Source organism: Trichophyton benhamiae (genome assembly GCF_000151125.1).
Source record: "Trichophyton benhamiae CBS 112371 chromosome Unknown contig00142.0, whole genome shotgun sequence".
NCBI lineage: Eukaryota > Fungi > Ascomycota > Eurotiomycetes > Onygenales > Arthrodermataceae > Trichophyton > Trichophyton benhamiae.
The window spans coordinates 422,520-439,319 of NW_003315099.1; the positions used below are offsets into that span (position 1 = coordinate 422,520).

General features: G+C 50.3%; 7 protein-coding genes and 1 non-coding gene across 8 annotated transcripts; 2 read left to right on the plus strand and 6 right to left on the minus strand.

Annotated features, from left to right (window-relative positions):
* Positions 1-566: 566 nt before the first annotated feature.
* On the plus strand, positions 567-639 carry ARB_00709. The gene has a single exon. It is a non-coding gene; the product is annotated as a tRNA-Thr (tRNA).
* Positions 640-854: 215 nt separating this feature from the next.
* On the minus strand, positions 855-1,599 carry ARB_00710 (uncharacterized protein; the record flags this gene model as incomplete). Its single annotated transcript, XM_003013118.1, has 4 exons — positions 855-888; positions 1,006-1,281; positions 1,357-1,427; positions 1,495-1,599. 4 exons carry the CDS (start codon positions 1,597-1,599, stop codon positions 855-857), a joined length of 486 nt encoding a protein of 161 aa, XP_003013164.1.
* A 793-nt stretch (positions 1,600-2,392) lies between these two features.
* ARB_00711 (uncharacterized protein) lies at positions 2,393-4,817 on the plus strand (the record flags this gene model as incomplete). Its single annotated transcript, XM_003013119.1, has 4 exons — positions 2,393-2,407; positions 2,592-2,643; positions 2,788-3,490; positions 3,584-4,817. 4 exons carry the CDS (start codon positions 2,393-2,395, stop codon positions 4,815-4,817), a joined length of 2,004 nt encoding a protein of 667 aa, XP_003013165.1.
* Positions 4,818-5,095: 278 nt separating this feature from the next.
* On the minus strand, positions 5,096-6,998 carry ARB_00712 (uncharacterized protein; the record flags this gene model as incomplete). Its single annotated transcript, XM_003013120.1, has 3 exons — positions 5,096-5,778; positions 5,932-6,572; positions 6,646-6,998. 3 exons carry the CDS (start codon positions 6,996-6,998, stop codon positions 5,096-5,098), a joined length of 1,677 nt encoding a protein of 558 aa, XP_003013166.1.
* A 1,211-nt stretch (positions 6,999-8,209) lies between these two features.
* On the minus strand, positions 8,210-9,331 carry ARB_00713 (uncharacterized protein; the record flags this gene model as incomplete). The annotated part of the gene is made up of 1 exon (XM_003013121.1): positions 8,210-9,331. The coding sequence occupies one exon, from the start codon at positions 9,329-9,331 to the stop codon at positions 8,210-8,212; it is 1,122 nt and encodes a 373-aa protein (XP_003013167.1).
* A 1,128-nt stretch (positions 9,332-10,459) lies between these two features.
* On the minus strand, positions 10,460-10,861 carry ARB_00714 (uncharacterized protein; the record flags this gene model as incomplete). Its single annotated transcript, XM_003013122.1, has 1 exon — positions 10,460-10,861. The coding sequence occupies one exon, from the start codon at positions 10,859-10,861 to the stop codon at positions 10,460-10,462; it is 402 nt and encodes a 133-aa protein (XP_003013168.1).
* A 674-nt stretch (positions 10,862-11,535) lies between these two features.
* On the minus strand, positions 11,536-12,960 carry ARB_00715 (uncharacterized protein; the record flags this gene model as incomplete). Its single annotated transcript, XM_003013123.1, has 1 exon — positions 11,536-12,960. One exon carries the CDS (start codon positions 12,958-12,960, stop codon positions 11,536-11,538), a length of 1,425 nt encoding a protein of 474 aa, XP_003013169.1.
* A 451-nt stretch (positions 12,961-13,411) lies between these two features.
* ARB_00716 (uncharacterized protein) lies at positions 13,412-14,968 on the minus strand (the record flags this gene model as incomplete). The annotated part of the gene is made up of 3 exons (XM_003013124.1): positions 13,412-13,550; positions 13,614-14,692; positions 14,768-14,968. 3 exons carry the CDS (start codon positions 14,966-14,968, stop codon positions 13,412-13,414), a joined length of 1,419 nt encoding a protein of 472 aa, XP_003013170.1.
* Between the last annotated feature and the right edge of the window lie 1,832 nt (positions 14,969-16,800).

Genomic DNA, 16,800 nt, shown 5'->3' on the forward strand with positions numbered 1-16,800 from the left:
TCTTTCATATCTGTACAATGCGCTCCCATTTACTGCCATTTGAATTCCACCAATACCCCTGTTTCTTATCTTGAAAATCCACATACACATGTTTAATGTTGTTTCCTTTACTGCATCCCCATTCAAACTATGGCGTCAGGGTATGGAGTGGAGGCGCTGAAACCATTAGAATAGCAGGTGCTCTGATCGGCGTGTGTACTATTATTACTCTATCATTACTACTATAGATGCTAATACGATCGACATCTTGAACAGTCCTGCGCCATGGTAACTAGAGTGAGCCGTGACAAGTCATACTATCAGGCCACAAGTATCTGAAATAGACTGCTTGCCCCCTTCATCTCAAGCAGGCGACATGCCCTTTCCGCGATGGGCCAAGCCATATGCCGAGGAGCGTAGTTAGTATAAATAAAAGAGAAAACGTCGTATTCGGTCCTGTAGAGGGATTTAATCCATTCAAACTGTCAGGTCTATCTATATAAACCTCGCCGTCTACTAGGTCACTGTATGCTTGGGGGTCCACCTGGATGACTTAATCACACATCCTGCAAACTCTGAGCAGCTCAGCCCATATGGCTTAGTTGGTAAAGCGCGTCACTAGTAATGACGAGATCCACGGTTCGAATCCGTGTGTGGGCATTTCTTTTTGCTCTTTTTTTATTTGTGTCATATTTTTTTATTCATTTATTTTTCATGGGCTGGATAGACTGGTTGCTGTGTTTGTTCCGTTATTATTTAACTAAACGGTAAGGCCTAATGTTCGTGGCTTATGGCGTGGTGTTTGCCCGGATACATGTCCGTGACGACGAAAGTTGATACGTGCGGGATGCTTGTCTCTGATCAAGAGATGTTATTTACTGCTCTGACTGTCCGAGCTTGTGTAGCTGCCTAGGTATAATTACGAAGTATATCGCGATATATAATCAATGTGCTACTCCGCTAGCCTATTCAACAGGTTAGACGTCAAGACGCAGAGTGGGCTGGTCTAAAGTAGGTATAACTTACCTGTAGCTAACCATGGTGTCAACCCGATGGTTGCTCGTGCTGAAACTACGTAACTGCACTTTCTCTCCATTTTCAATCTCTTTGGCGTCGCTGTCACCCCATTCCAGAGGCACTTCAGAGTCGGCATCCGCGTAGACGAGCACGTTAAACGTACAGTTCCCGTCAAGCATTGGTAGAAAGGTGACTGAGGCCGTGATTTGACGGAATATTGCCTGAATCTCGTCCTGTATCTCTTTCTCAGACTTTTCAACCGGCCCAGGGTTGCTGGCTTGTGCCCTATAACAGCAGGTCAGTGGATAGATTCCCCAAGCTGAAAGCTCTCACGTCGTGAGGGGTAAAGGTGAAAATTACCCCGGGTTGGCGTTTTCATTATCAGCTGCAGCTTTAGCAGCCTTGTTCTTTGACTGCTTGAATATTTCGACCTTAGGTGACATCTCTCGTTAGCATTGTAAACAGAGGTCTAGCCCCACAGGGCATCCAGTTGCTCACATCAAACTGCCATCTCTCAACGTGCTCTCCGGTGTCCTTGTCCGTAATGACAATAACCAGCTTGGATATCTTGCCTCCCAGCATCCACTTATTCAGTTGTGACATTATCTTCTTTATATATGCCTTGACCTGGTCATCTGCCGAAACTGTTGTGCACAAACGACGGGATTAGTCCATGTACGGGAAACCGGTGCAGAGGAAAGACTTGCGAACCGAGCATGTTGAGGCCATATTTCTTAACTCTAGGGTCTTGTTAGCCAGTCCAAACGAGTATTATGCCAAAAAAAAAGCCAGTCCTACTCACGCTGCAAAGTCGTCTGCTGGGTATACACCGCGTTGGAAACTGGTGGACAACACCCTATCAGCCACGGAAACGGCATGCGGGGAGAGGTGTAGACACACAGTATAGAGTGAATGGAGTATTCAAACTGCACAGCTCAAGCCAATAATCAGTAACCGGCAGCAAAGGGGCGTAACAGGGCCGAGTCTCACGTACAAATTCCGAGACCAGCTTCGCAGAGCCTGGAGGGTGGCAGAGGCCGTTAGAGCTTCATCCGCAAGCCATCTCGAGTACCTGGCCAGTGTTACCTTTCAAAGACAACTTGTGAACCTTCGACTTCTCCTTTTCCGGGGCCATCTTGAAGCAGAACGAGTGTGAGGCGTTGTCCTTGTCTGTTGTTGCGCTGCGTGCTTCCTAAGTAGAGGTTGTTTGTTGACGTTGGTTGATGCCGTCGAGATGTCGATAACCACTTGGCTAACTTAACTAGTTAACCACTTAGTTGTTACAACTACAACAACTGGTTGACCGCCACCAGCTACAGCAGACAAGCCCAGACGAGACCATAGACTAAGAGAATTAGTTACAGAGATCTATCAGTTATATTCACCGCTGTGATCGATGTCCAGCTACAAGGTAAGTTGACTAGTTAGCTACGTGGACCATATCCCGGTTGCAAGTACTCTGCTAACCGCAACCTTACGCCCAGCTCAGCACCAGGACAGCCACGAAGCCAGCTAAAGGCATCCATTTCTCCCTCCCTTGCGCTCTATTTCTCCTCTTAACGGCGTCCTTGCGGCTAATCCGGGGGTCTATTTAGTTTGCATTCTGGAAAACGGCCATCGGCAGCGGAAAATCTAAGCTCCAGGCAGGTACAAAAATTGTATGGAGATGGAGCTGGGAAAGAAATTGAACATACCGCGACCAAAGACAATTCCTGGAACGCAGATACATCTTCAATGCGGATAGGATTCCGATGCGAGGATGTCTGCAACCGGCCAGATGGCTGACTACAGCCACCCTGCGGCGGCCACCGCTCACCTGCCAGCGATTTGCATTACCTACCCCCAGGTATAAACCATCGCCGTTTCCACGCCTGTTCCACCATGCGCCAGTGTTCCAGGCTCGCCAGTCGAATAGACCTCTTTCGCCTGTGGAGGAACGGATAGATGCCATCCCAATTGAACGATACCGCAATTTCTGCATCGTTGCCCACGTTGACCATGGCAAAAGCACCCTTTCAGACCGACTGCTGGAGCTGACGGGCACTATCAAACCTGGAGAGAACAAACAGGTGCTAGACAAGCTGGACGTTGAGCGTGAGAGAGGAATTACGGTCAAGGCGCAGACATGTACGATGCTATACAACTACAAAGGAGAAGACTACCTGCTCCATCTCATCGATACCCCCGGGCATGTCGATTTTCGAACGGAAGTCTCACGGAGTTATGCCAGCTGCGGTGGAGCATTGCTACTTGTTGATGCAAGTCAGGGAGTCCAGGCCCAGACAGTAGCCAATTTCTACCTTGCCTTCGCTCAGGGGTTGACATTGGTACCGGTAATCAATAAGGTCGACCTCCCATCCGCCGATCCAGACCGTGCCTTGGAGCAAATGAGAACCTCATTTGAACTGGACGTGGACAAGGCTGTCAGAGTGTCTGCAAAAACTGGATTGAATGTTCAGGAACTCTTGCCTACTATAGTCGAGAATATCCCTGCGTAAGTTCTCATCCATTGGTGTATATTACAACCAGAATCTTTGACTAACGGCGTCTCTGCTAGCCCGGTAGGTGATGCTACGAAGCCCCCTAGGCTGCTCCTGGTTGATTCTTGGTATTCAAGCTATAAAGGAGTGATCATCCTTACCAGGGTGTTCGATGGAGAGGTCAAGGCTGGCGACCAGCTTGTCTCTTTTGCTACTGGCCTCAAATACACTGTTGGTGAGGTCGGAATCATGTACCCAAATCAAACTCCACAAACTGTCCTAAGAGCCGGGCAGGTAGGCTATATCTATTTTAATCCCGGCATGAAGCGAAGCCAGGAGGCCAAGATTGGCGACACGTTCACAAGGGTCGGTTGCGAGACCCAGGTCGAACCACTGCCAGGATTTGAGGAACCCAAGTCCATGGTGTTCGTTGCGGCTTACCCGGTTGACTCTAACGACTTCCACCACCTCGAAGAGAGTATCAACCAGCTGCTGTTGAACGACAGGAGTGTGACTATGCAAAAGGAATCATCTGAAGCTCTTGGTGCAGGCTTCCGCCTGGGATTCCTCGGGACACTACACTGCTCCGTCTTCGAAGACCGCCTTCGTCAGGAACACGGTGCGAGCATCATCCTCACACCACCAACAGTGCCATGCAAAGTGATATGGAAAGACGGGAAGGAGACAATCTTCTCAAACCCCAGCCACTTCCCTGATGAGGATACCCTTCGCGTCAAGGTCGCTGAACTCCAGGAACCATATGTCCTGGCAACGATAACGTTCCCTGAAGAATATCTCGGTCGTGTTATGGAGCTATGTGAGGCCAACCGTGGTGAACAGGTCAGCATGGAATTCTTCACCGCCACCCAGGTTATCCTCAAGTACCAGCTCCCACTCGCACAACTGGTCGATGACTTCTTCGGTAAACTCAAAGGTTCAACCAAGGGTTACGCCAGCATAGACTACGAGGAGTCTGAGTGGAGGAAAAGCAACGTTGTCAAGCTTCAACTGCTTGTCAACAAGACACCAGTCGATGCTGTCTCGCGCATCGTCCACTCAAGCCAAGCCAACAGACTGGGTCGTCAGTGGGTGACGAAATTCAAAGAACATGTAGAGCGACAGATGTTCGAAGTCATTATTCAGGCTGCCGTTGGGCGTAATGTCCTGGCCAGAGAGACCATCAAACCGTACAGGAAAGACGTCTTAGCAAAACTTCATGCCAGTGATATCACACGGCGGAAGAAACTATTGGAGAAGCAGAAAGAAGGAAGAAAGCGCCTGAAGGCTGTTGGCAACGTCGTTATCGATCATAAAGCCTTTCAGGCCTTTCTTGCGAAGTAGGAAGAGTGTGTAGTTATGCTATTTGGAGCGGATATCATGCTTTTTTTGGAAACCTGTAAGATATATAGACTTGTACTATTTTGATAATAATATCACATATCCCTCTTCACAAGCTTACGCCTGCCGATAAAGAGAAGTGGTGATAATTTATAATCTTGAAAACGCTTTCCACTTGATACTACGCTGTAGCGTAAACTATGCTCTGGGATAAGATAGTAGAAGCTTTACGGGCTCAAGCTGATTCAATTCTACCAACCTGATTCTTTATATCACTATTTTTAATCTCTTCTTTTGAACTGTATCCAGAGTTTGTCCTTTTTCAGATCACCGCTTAGAAACCCTCTGTCACCGGGATATTGGCTTTCATCGAATACCATAGTCCTATAGTTAGTGTACACAGCCGCTACGGCATTTCGTATCACTGGGGGGTGGTCAATGACGGGGCCTATCGTATGGCAAACAGGGGGTTTAGGGCAAGGCTTACATTCCACAGCAAGGTGCTGGCCGATACATGTCCTGCTGCCACCACTAAAGGCAAGGAAGACTCGTCTTTTCCTCCCCGTAGACTGGCCCTGGCAGTCTTTGATGAGCCAGCGGTAAGGATCCCATACGAGAGGGTCATCGAAGTATTCACTGCTACGGTGAATTAAGTGTATATAAGCGCCAACACGGATGCCAGGAGGTAAATTTTTGTATGGACCAACGTCTGAAAGGCAGTGTTTAGGTGTGACTCGAGGGTCCATCCCTGGAGGAGTGTTCCGTAACCTGAGCCCTTCCTGGATAATTGCGTTTAAAAATGGTAGACGCTGCAGGTCTCTTGCTGGCGGTAGCTCATATATGGACGGCTCTTGGTCGAGATCCAAGTGGAACGGGCTTGCTATGGAGAGAAGCTCTCGATGAAGTTCATCCTGATGGGCAGGGTGACGAGAAAGCTGGTAGAGGAGGTAGGTCAATACCAAGGCTAAAAATATAGAAGTGAGCATTTTATGTTGGAGAAAGGTCTCTTGCATGGTATTTGCATACCATTGACATCTGCTGTAGGCCCTGCATGCAAAATTTTATCCAATTAGTGTACAAGCAAAAGTGGTATGAATGCAATCGGATTGTATCATACCTATTTGATCGAGGCATTCGCTGGCTAGCTCCCGAAATTGTACATCACTTGGGGTGAAAGTCTCCTCAACGCCGGCCTCTCTTGCAATGCTACTCCTAAGGGCACTGTAGAGCACAGGGAGGTCTCCTGGCGCCCAAGGCTCACCCAGAGCATAGTGTGATTGCAATCTGGATTCAGCCAGCTTCACGTTCTGGCTTGTCCAGTCCTCACTATGCTGCCGCAGGTTTGAAAGGTCATTTGGAAGCAAACGTATTCCGAAGGCTGTTAATGCCCTGGTGATCCATTTGAATTCACCTAATAAGGTCGGGGCATTGGACATGAAGACGGTGTAATACAGAGTAAGCCACTTCTCCCTATCCTCTGCATCTTCAAGGAGCCTATGGCCCCCTGAAAGCCCAAACACAAAGGCAGACATGAAGTCGATTGAATATGAATAGCATAGTGGGAGTATGTTCACGCTCCCGGAACCAGTCTGTGATGCCTGTCCAAGTAATGGAATCAATCGCTCCAACAACACTGCCTTGAAGATGGCTCGTGTATGAGGAGAAGACTGGACGTAAGCCCTTGTCAGCACCGCTGCCATCCGACCTCTGATATGGCTATGTTGTTTGGCCTCCAGCGCAGAAAAGAGAGCGCGGGTTCTATAGATAAGTCAGCTTGTTGCCCTTCCTTCTTCCTTGTATCACTGCCTGGTTGTGTCTAGGATTTCTCTACTTAAAGTGCGCAAAATAGTTATAGACAGATGCTTTGTCGAAGTTTCTCTTCCCAATTCCATAGGCGCTGTCGAACCCTTCTTTGCAGTTGGTGGCGATCTCAGCCGGACCAAGGCGGATATATGGGCCGCATCTTTCAAAAGCTGCTTGTATAGTTTTGTAGGAGGTGCCGTGCCATCTGTGCCATTTGATCCAAACTCCAGTAATAGGAGCAAGGGGATGTGCGGCAGGGACTTTGGACAATGGCGATAAAAACACCGGGTAGATTATACATCTAAAGATGAGGAGCAAGATGACCGAAATAATAGCCAGTCTGGGCCATTCAGTAAATAATTCTGTAGCACTTAACATCATGATATCCACTAGAAAATGCCTTGAAGGGTGAGATATCTCAGTCGCACTCTTGGTTATCTTTTACCCTCGCCTGAGACAACAAGATGGCCTCTGAGTAAATCATAAAGGGTGCTGGGGGCTGTCTTCTAACACCGGAGGACTGTCCATGGAGAGAAACACCGGAGGCCGGGTTAAGTATCAGCTTGATAACAAAGAGTGGACATTGGGTAATTGACATTAGGTATGAAAAGTCCAAGGAGACACCCTTATGCCTCCCAATATGGGTATAAACGACACGTACGACAGGGAGGGAGTAATACACTGGCCCGCTTGCCATTGCAACAGCAGCAACAGACGTATGATCCGCCAGGTATAAGGAAACCCCTTGAGGGTTCCACCAAATTATATCTAATAGCGGCCACTCAGCCCCCAGTGTGACTCCAGAATATAGGGAGATATACGGCTTCACAAGTCTCATCTCACGACGGAACAGGTGGCCATAACGGCCCAAGGTACACCGTGTCTAGAATGCAGGATCTTATAGAGGATAACTGTAGATTCTGTCTTCCTTGCAGTCATATTTCTGTTCCCATCGCGAACCGCGAAGAGCAGCGAACTGCTCTCGCCTATACCGTCTCACCTCAAGTCGGCCCTTTTAATCGCTGCTTTCAGAATATGGGACACCCTCCTATCGAGGCCTCCACCGGCTGGAGTTGTGCAAAAAGAAGACCAAATTTGGGTATCAAGATGCCCCCGGGGAGCTCATCTTTTGCTCCCCGGGGGCTGCCACAGTGTATCAACGGCAAGGCAGCAAAGGGCAAATCGACCGCAAGCGAGAATAAGACCAGCCGTCTTCCGCAACTGAGAGCTGTCTCCCTTATTATTTCTTTTTGGTCATGAGCTGACTCGGCCTGGACAAGCAGCACATAGTGGCTAATTAATGCAGAGGCCGACGGTATTGTATGGCCTCATCATAGCTGTCTATGATTGAGCAACTAGTACTCCGTAGTTGGGGTGTTTTAGCTATTAGTTATATCTAACTAGCGTCTGAAGATGGTCGCTGGGTTTTAGTTGGAGATGGTAGTTGGTTAACCCCTGAGAGTAACTAACTAGGTTGGATGATCTGGCTAACCGATGCCCTAACAACCCCTATTCAACTCCTGCAGCTGCGCAAGATGATGAAGGCCTTCTGACCAGCCGGTTACGAGAATCTCGCTATATTGTCACTTCTGTTATTTTTTGGATACAAGAATCAGCACAACGGGCCATGAGAAGGCTCGCTGGGCTTGAGCACCGCCCATCCTCGTCGCCAACTCCGCCCATGTCTCCCCCATCGCCTCCCTCTCCATGTCTCTGAAGGGACACATGTGGTACACAAACTTGCGAAGCTGGCTGACGTCCCAGTCCTTGCGCCAGAAATTCCTGTCCTCGACCTCGATGACCTTCTCCTTCTCCCCTACGCAGCTCGTCGGCTCCACCTTGAAGTCGCATGCGCCCTGCGTGAAGAAGCCCATGTCCGTCCAGCTCCTGTTCCACTTCCACCGCTCGACGGAGTGCCATTCACCCTCTGCGAACGGGACGTTGTCCAGCCAGCTTGCTATCTGGTCCGCTACGGGCTTCCACTTAGCCGAGTGCTCTGGCCCGTTGCCCTGGATCTCCCGGCCGTAGTGGTGGTTGATGATCCGGTCCAGCAGCGGCTGGCAGGTCTGCGCATACTCGGGCTCTGAGAAGTGTACCCGGCTGTAGAACCAGATGGCGAGTGTCCCGTTGGGCTTGAGCAGGGACTGGAAGCTCGTCAGGGCCGCATTGCAGTCCATCAGCGGGAACATCAGCGGGCAGACGACCAGGTCGGCGGACGCAGGCGGGAATTTGGCTCCCAGCTCTTCACCTGTTGAGACCGAGTACGTGAACTGTGACGGAGACAGGCCTTCTTGTGCTGAGAGGTAGTGGCTGGCATACTCGAGATGGTTCTCGCTGGGGTCGCTCACAACAACATGGGAGAACTTGCGGGCGAGCTGGACTGATACCTGGCCCGGCCCGGCGCCTACGTCGTGGGCGGTTGAGAACGAGGCTGGCGATGACCCAGCATGGGCGGCGTGGTACTCGTAGATGCGGTTGTAGAACTTATCCCCGTACACTGGGCGTGTGGACAGGTACCCTTCCCAGTAGCCCGGGTTGTTCTCCTTCAGGCCCCATACGCTCTCACTGCCAGTCCTTGGGTCACTGCTGGCTTTCGCAGAAGAGAATCTGACGCTTTGCTGCGCCCTGATTAGCCGCGGTTTTGGGCTGAGCAAGCTGGAGAAAGGAGGTGAGCAGCGAAGCCTGGCAGCTCGGGGCCCTAGCAGCAACGACATTATAACTATTCAATGACTGCCTGTCTTTGGACTGAAAACGGGGGTGGGGGATAAACAGCGCGACGGGATGAGAGTCACACTCGGTGAAATCTCAGGACAGACGGCGTTTGCTTATATATAATTACCTTTGGTGCGTCATCAACCTGCATAGTGGTCATCATATGTGTTCCATGCCAGGATTTCTGAGGCCCCAGCCTGTGAGGGAGACTCGCTGTGGCGTTCCCTAGGTAGTCTATCAAAGCCCACGGACGCCCGCTGGGTAGATATTTGGCTGGCTGAAGAACGCCTCCAAAGTGAAAATACCAGAAGCCATAGTCATGGAGTGCAGAGTATAGAGAGAGAAATGAATTGAATGAACTGTCCTACAATGATTTATGGAGAACGTCAGTACTTCGCCCTTTGAGATGCTGGATAGTTAACTATGGAGTACCGCCGGCCACATGCAGCTTCATGATGGTAGTCTGTCAGCCAGTGGCCAGTTGTGATACCATTGCAGAGATACACAAAAGCAAGGGTGAAATGGAACATTCGGCACTCACCTTGCTAGACTGCATAATATCGAGGATCGTGCCCGAACACCATGCACGGTGTCTCCTCTCACAAACTAGCTAGTCGATCACACCGCGCTCTGTTGTATTTGCCCAGCTGCTAGACCAGGAATGCACCCCGTCAAAGTCACGACAGGTCCGTATCATGTTCCAACCGTCCGAGTTCCCATTCTTGTCGATTGCTTCGAGGTTGGTGTCTGCCGCACACATGATGGCCTGCCGCAGGTAGTCGGCACAGTGGCCCATATGGCTGGGACTCACCAGCGTTGTCTGGCCGAGAAAGGGGTCGGGAGGGCGGCCTTCTTTGGCAGCCTGGTTCCGGTCAAGGAGGATATGGTAGGCCATCCATATCGTGTGCTAGGGGTCTTTTGTCAGCTTGAAGCTACTAACTAGTAGCTATTGATCGAAGGGCCTGGAAAGCCACGGACCAGACAGTGCAGCTCGTGGAAGACGGCTACCAGGGAAGTATAGGGGGCCAGCTCGGGATGATGCACAAAACCGCGTCCCACTGTGCTCACACTTGTCAGAATCCGTCCACTGTAGAGCTAAAGGGGCAGCCAAGGGGAACTCTTACTCGGCATCAGGCTGTTCCATGCTTCCTCTGACTCCTTGGTGGGAATCTGCGTGAATGTGTGGTTGCGATGCCATGGCCCCTGAACTGTGCCTGAGGGGACTGCCAATAGTTAATAGATGAGTAACTATCAGCATGGCCACTAGGCCAATATTCGACTGAGAGGTAGGTGTATTCCTCACCTAGATATCCGTCCAGGCCGATGTGTCGAGAGGACGGCCAGCTGGTCCCAATGAACAGGCCCAGGGTGAGCGCAATGATAGATATCACGGCCGTGTAGACAGTGATCTCCATCACTCTTCTGGCTCCCCAGCGTCTCTGACTCTGGATAAGCTCTGGGTATATATCTTCGGCTTCATCTGAAACGAGTCGCTCATACTCTCTCCCTTTCTTTTTCTCTGCGGTAATCATCTTTGCAGTCGTGTGTTCGTGAAGTTATATTGCATAGTTCAACCCTCACTTCTCGAGAGCACGACCTGGCAGCCCTGCTATATAGAGAGCTTCTCCCCTATTGAGGTCTATATCCGTCGCGGACTCCATCCAAGTAGATTTCGTCCGGCCCATGGTTCGCCATGCGAGACGTTGGCCAGTTGCAGAACTGTGGAATCCGCTGGCCGGTGGAAAGCCAGTCAGAATCCCAGAGCTTGTTATTTAGTGAGGCGTTAGCTCCGCGAGCAAAAGGCTTGATAGACCGTGAAGATAACAAGCCAGCGGCCTACTGGATGCTTGTTGTCCTCGCTTTGTTCTACTGTGGCCTCTGAGATATCAATAATAGCTTGTGAGTGGAAGCACTCGTACGGAGTATGTTCGTAACTATAACTAGATCGCCGCTTTCGTCTTGGTATCCGTCAAGCAGATAATGAACAAACCGCCCCAGCTGATGACGACGACGTCAGAGCTAGTTAAATGTGTTTATTCAGTACAGCCCGTGGTGGATCAAAGAGAGGGAAAGTCATCACTAGTTGTATGTATATAATATATATAGAAAATATTAGATGGCTAGTTAAGGGCCAAAAGTTCTATGTCTGTGGAATGGAGGTACTATCTGGTTACACTTCAATAGAAGACCACAGGAAGTAACATGCTTAATACAACTTCCAGCCAGCGTCTATAATATCGTCTAGCACCGAAGCGATAGCGATAGACTCATCACCAGAGCAAAACATGCCGCAAACATCTCCGCCGGAGTCTGCTGTCCGTGACATTTCCTTAGCTATAGGGGCACCCCTTATGCCCTCAGACAGTCGCCCTCCCACGGGCCTAAAGGTGCTGTATAATTTCTCGGCCAGATAGGAACATTCCCCGGGATATCCGCCCTTCCCATGGATGTTAGAGATACGCAGGCCTTGACAGTGAAGGAAAACAAGGCCGGTCGACATCCCATCGCACGAACACCAGGTGCCGTTGGGGACATTATCTGACCTAACCAACCATTTGGGCGAAGCGGCTTGAAAATACCCGCTTTTTGAGAAACGCAGTGATGAGGCCAAGTCAACCATGGCAATGCTTAGTCTCGGCCATCGCTCGACAACTGTTCCAATCTTGGACCCATTCGTGGTGTCAGGGTGGTATATGTCTTGACAGTCTTGTGCCTGACTTGCGATGGTGACAGCCAGGCGGCCGGTCGAATGACGCAGCCGTACACCACAGCTCGTACCAAGTTCAGGCATCGAAGGCGTGGCGGAGGAGTCAGGATGACCTGCGGCGATGCGAACTCCGGGCCGCAGAACCCCTGGCCCCTCACGCAGATAGTCCGTCCGGTCCTGCAAAGGAGATATCACTGCGGAGAGTCGAGGGTCGACGCGCCGTATTAACTCAAGATTCTGGGGTTCATCCCAGAACCTGTCGGCTGAATGATGATATGTCGTAGTTTTTCCCGCAACGCGGCCAGGCAGCGAGTGTCTCTTGTAGGATCTGCCATCGTTAGTGTGTAACTCAATAAAACAGTAGAGTCCGAACCAGTTTATAGCCTTGACATTACACAGCCCAGCCAGGGATTTGAGTATGAGATCTGTCTCTCTCCTCGTAGGCGCCATCCACCTCTTCACCAGAACTGGAGATGGATCTGGTACCCGGGGTGATGCATAGGCCGTGTTCACATTAAAGCCGGTGCAGAGAGGCGCATCTGGGACAAATAACGCTGCAATGCCGGCAATGGTGAGAGTTAGAGGCCCTGGAGGTGTATCAGTAATGACTATGATCAGAGGATACTCAAAGCCTACCTCCTTTGCGTGATAGTGACAGAGAACCCATAGCTGCTGTTCTCGCCTCAGATGTTTGGACTCAGCCGTTTCTTCACACCATAACGAGAAGTCAGCCACGTCGTTTATGTGCTGAGAGCCGTAGGTGGGCATAAGTGTCTTCCACTGGGGCGAGACTGGCATCGCCGCCCCGTTACGTACTGGCCCAGCATGTTCCTCGTTTGGTATATGGGTATATCTCTCATAGTCAACGTACGGCAGCTGTGCGCGCATGGCCGTGATGCCGGGAGATGCTCGCACAGCTGTCATATTGGAGCTCTATCAAAACGACTGGGACAAAAGAATAAGGCCTAACTAGATGGTCAGCAGGTTGAAGCTATCTATCTGACAAGCTTCAGTGGACGAGTAGTAGTAGATGTTTCTTCTATGGATAGCCTGAAGCCGTCTTCTATATGGCAAAATATTTCATGTTTAACGGCGTCATAGTTGAGCGGCAACTCGATAACGTTCGCCCCATGGGTTTCTTTGCTATTGCGGAAGTTTAGTTGGGATGTTCGTTCTGCGTTTAATTCGATCAGTTTAAATACCCCTAGTCACGAGCTAGACGGTGAATAATGAACAGTGAGTGAGATCTCGGTGATTTTCAGTGGAGTGGAAGAAAAGTTGAGTTAGTTATATACAGTGAATGTTCTATGATAAGGAACTTAACTATACATCTTACGACGGGTAACTAAGGTGTCCAGGGACCACTCAAAGTCACTCAAGGCATAGAACCAACCCCGAACCAGTGGCAGAAGAAGTTGTTTGGATCTTCCCTGGCTTTGATATCCCGTAGGCGAGTGATATTTGAGCCGTATATCTCTGCCGGATCCTCATCACCATGGGCAAAATTAATATACCTAAACAGAGAGTATATTGGTCAGTCATTATTAACCGGCAGCAAAGAGAGATTGAAGACACACATAGCCGGGGCCTTGAGACCATCAGTGGACTGTAGTAGACGTCGAACACGCCGGCCTAGCGACAGGGCCTCCTCTTCCAGCTTCTTGTCGGTAAACCAAGGAATTACAATCGCGTTGATAGCGACGTTGCTTCGCCATGGGAACGAGGACGAATGATCAGGGACAGATCGGACCTTGTCAAGGCAATACGCCTCCATCAAAACCACACTGCTGCCAGTGCCGCTCAGAGCAGCCCACGACACAAACTCGTCCCAGACCTTTATCCAAGTTTCGGGCACGATGGAAGAAAGGCCAACGCCAAACGAAGGTTTGTAGCCGCCACGGATGCAGAATGCCGCAGCTTTGTCATTCCATCTGGGGTAATGCAGCACTCCGGTGGTATCGGCTATGGGACCAATGTCAATCACGGAGGCAAAGGCTGCGCGCCCTTCGGCTTCGGTGCCGTAATACCAAGGTGCAACAGCCACCAGTGGACTGTAGTCCGGGGCCCCAGATGTAAGGAAGTAGAAGAATACGCTCATCTTCGGCGTCAAGGTGAGTTCGCTGACTGCTCTGAGAACGGGCTCGACCTTGTCTGCTGGATAAACAAGGGCACCGAGCCAGGCGTACTGGCCCGAGGCCTCGACTGGATACGCCTTCATCACGACCGAAGTGACTATCCCAAGGTTGGGAGCAGCGCCGCGGAGGCCCCAGAAGAGATCAGGATCACTCTCAGCAGTGACAGTCTTGAGGGTACCGGTTCCAGACACGACGGTTAGGGATAAGATATTGTCGACCGCAAGGCCCTGTAGGCCAGTCAAGAAGCCGTAGCCGCCGCCCAGAGCAGCACCAAGTGCGCCAACAGAGTTACAATTTCCTGTAATGACGAGCGACCCTTTTTGCGAAGCGGCCTCCATAACTTCGGAGGTTAGAGCACCACCTTCAATGATAACCTCTGTCCCATCGCGGTTGAAAGTGACAGTGTTTAGCTTTCTAAGGCTAATGATGATCCCGTCGGGGCCCAGGTTCAGGGTGCTGGACCACCCGTGTCCTCCGGACTGGGCCAGGAAAGGCACTCCATGGGAGATACAGTGTTGAACCTTCAGATAGTCAGTGGATTATCTTCTTGGTTGACACGGCAGGATGAAAGTGCTAAGTCGGGGAATGGAACATACAATTACGGCTACATCCTGCTCAGAGGCAGGAGACACAACCGCCTTGGGGATGGGAGAGTTGTATGCGCTCCATCGAGCATATTCCTCCCAGTCTGGGTCGGTGGTAGCCGTAATCAAGGCCGAGCTGGATAACTTCGGCCTTAGTTCTTTATTTAGCGAGGAAATGGCTGCATCCGACGCAGCATATCCAGAAGAGGCCATGGATGTTAGTTGGAGGAGGGGAGTATTTTCGAGGATATATTCAGATACTGAAATTCGTATCCTTCATCTTCAGCCCCAGGGCGAGCACGGCTGCTATATATTCCCCCGCAGAATTGCCGATGATCCTTCGAGTGGAGCGATCCTATCCTTATCCAGCTGTTAAGCCACTAGTTAATCATCGCTTCAGCCACAATTATTTGTAGCTTGAATGTATAATGGGAGTCCCTGAAGGGTGTTACTGCTGGATCATAGGTAGTAGTACCTATGCCAGTCATGTCAACATCATCCGCAGAACAGGTTTAATTTATGATGAGCATGGTATGGAGTATTCAGATAGCGTTCCCAACTTAGGGGAAAAGTGTTAACTATAAGCTAGCTAGTAATCAGTCTAGCTGGGTATAAAACTTCGACATAAACAGTGATCGACCCGGGAGTGGATGTGCAAATGTGTGACTGAATCCTCAGCTGGTATGGCCAAAACTTCTCCCCTAGTGCCATCCGCTTCACGGTATCAGAAACGCGACATTCAGCCTCAACATGGACTATGTATGCTATTGTCGGCGGAAGTGAGGCAGGCTATTTATAATATGATGCCCTCGTCCTTCGTGCTTAAGCCACTCCTAAAATATAATTAGATGTTGATACGGATGACATGTTATTAGCCAATGCTCATCAGTTCTCCCACGATTGGCTTCGGCTTTGGACGAGTGATACAGACAAAAAAACACATCGTGTGTTTTAGTCTCCTCTCGACCAGATCTCTCCCTTGCTTGGCACAAATGCCATCGACCACGGCGGGCTGAAGCACGTTTAGTACGAACTGTGTCACTGGCTCGATATCCAATGAACGCATGGCCACAGAGGGTTCCCATCGCCCGCGAGCCCGGTTAGCAACATCTTCAATCCTGGGCTCTTTCGCCGTTGCAGAAGGTGATTATTCCAATCCGTTCATGGGCTGTCTCCTTGGCGCATTTGCAGGGAAAGGTGGGGGGATTTGGATGTGCGGCTGAGGCATTCAGCCTCGCCAATCTCAGGCTGAAGATGGAGAATCTGGATGGTCTCGCCGAACGTGCCGACTCCGAAGATGACGGAAGGAATGGTTGCTTGGCTTTGCAAATTTGTTGAGGCGGGAGGCCATGTTCACGATAGTCCAGACGATTTGGGGTTGACTGGAAAGCTGAAGTCGCTGACAGAGAGTCAATGAGTGACGTAGCTCCAGATTGCCTGCTGTTTCGTCGTAGCTACGGGCGGCTAGCAGGGCGAGGCTTGGAGGTCGGCAGTTATGCTTTTGGGCGGCTAAATTTAATTAGCGAACTCCTTGGCTTTCGGATTAGTCATCGCTTATATAAGCTTACGGTCGGGCGGCTAATAAACTCTCGGAAGCTCGAGGGAACGTCACGTGACCTGAGCTCCTGAGCACAACGGAGCAGCAAACGAATGCCTCGACGTCTAGCTAAACACTGGAAAGGCAGATAAATAGGCGTAGAAATGAATGATGATGATGGGCTGCGAGACAGCAGGCTATCTTACGGCTATTTATCTATGGAATGGTGCTCATCGATCGGCCGACAGGTGCCTAAGCGAAATGATGGAGGAGGTGGCGGCGGCGGCGCATCCTATATCCGATACGCTGGCCAAACGCCGGCTCCAACATAAACGCAACCAACGAATAGGATGAGTCAGCTTAGTAATAATTTTCTGCGGCACGGCGGCAAATAGTAAATAACGACGTCATTGACTGTATTGTATTTCGCTATTCTTCCTTTTCAACGGCCAAAGGAAGAGGACACACATCAGGCAGCGGTTTTCTCTTTGTTCTACCCATGACATCA